The sequence below is a fragment of the Trichinella spiralis genome, assembly GCF_000181795.1.
Source record: "Trichinella spiralis strain ISS 195 chromosome Unknown Scfld4, whole genome shotgun sequence".
Classification (NCBI taxonomy): Eukaryota; Metazoa; Nematoda; class Enoplea; order Trichinellida; family Trichinellidae; genus Trichinella; species Trichinella spiralis.
Genome location: NW_003526943.1, coordinates 6,540,122 through 6,541,253, shown reverse-complemented (window position 1 = coordinate 6,541,253; position 1,132 = coordinate 6,540,122). Strand labels below are relative to the sequence as shown.

At 35.6% G+C, this 1,132-nt stretch overlaps 1 protein-coding gene across 1 annotated transcript; it reads right to left on the bottom strand.

Annotated features, from left to right (window-relative positions):
- Positions 1-5: 5 nt before the first annotated feature.
- Positions 6-1,035, bottom strand: Tsp_01610 (chloride channel protein 5). Its single transcript, XM_003377371.1, has 7 exons — positions 1,018-1,035; positions 811-993; positions 665-754; positions 556-611; positions 402-458; positions 105-333; positions 6-35 (listed from the first exon to the last, which is right to left on the bottom strand). The coding sequence occupies exons 1-7, from the start codon at positions 1,033-1,035 to the stop codon at positions 6-8; spliced, it is 663 nt and encodes a 220-aa protein (XP_003377419.1).
- Positions 1,036-1,132: the final 97 nt, after the last annotated feature.

The window sequence follows — 1,132 nt, the reverse complement described above, 5'->3', positions numbered from 1 at the left end:
CAGGTTCACAATAAATTCCCCACCACCACGCATCTCTGTAATCTCTAAAATAATCATATATCCACAAAACAACAACTAATATAAAACATACAAAAGTAAATTACATACAGTGCCAACCATTCCATAGTAATGCCAACCAAACGACCCCCTATTGCCCCAATGGCTAAGCTTGGCACAAACAACCCTGATGGCACTTTCATACCAAATGTGAAAATGGTGATGACAATTTTAAATATAAGCGACAAAACCAACTTCCATATTGTTCCATTCATCAATGAACCAAAAGAGATATCGGATGTCGAGTTCGTGACGCCGATTACTTCTCTGTATTTGCTAAAAGATGAAAAAATGAAAAAAAACTCATTTGCAATCAATCAATAATCAATTACCAAAGTGCTGACATCTCTTCTGGCCCACAACGGTTGAAAAGATGACTAATCAGTGAACTTGAGCTTTTCCTGTAGCATGCAATAGAATTGAAAATTAATAAGTGGATGAAAAAACAAAGTTATCATTTCTCAAATATGTATCCAACATCAAAATTTATCAACTTACCTCGTGTATTCATTCGGAAAACTCAACAAAGCTGTGATAAACGTTATACTGAGCACCTATCAATGCAGACTATTTTGAAAATTTAATTTCAATCAAATTTTCAACTCACCTCTGCTATTGGATAATCACCCAAAGTGGATGATTTTCTAAACCGACACCAGCAAATGTTACATTTAATAAATATTGTACCAATGACACCCTGAAAAATTAAAATTTCACAAAATCTCAAAAACTCAAGCACATTTCAATGTATACTCCAAATATTCCAAGAGATATGAATGGGATTAGTTCAATGTAAGACCATCTCATTGGATAGTCGACAGCAAATAGTGAAGTTTGATCAGTGCCAAAAGGATTGATAAACTTCAAGATTAGACCTGCAATCAGGGCGCAAAAAAAAGAACGCCACAGCGTTTTCAATGGGAAATAATAACTTGCCTACAATTACAACATTTATCCAACCTTAAACAGCTTCACCATATAACACCAACAAACATACTTCTTCCAAACTGAACAGTACTCCACCAATTGGTGCGCCAAAAGCAACAGATACGCCCAGCAGCAGCGGATGCAGACA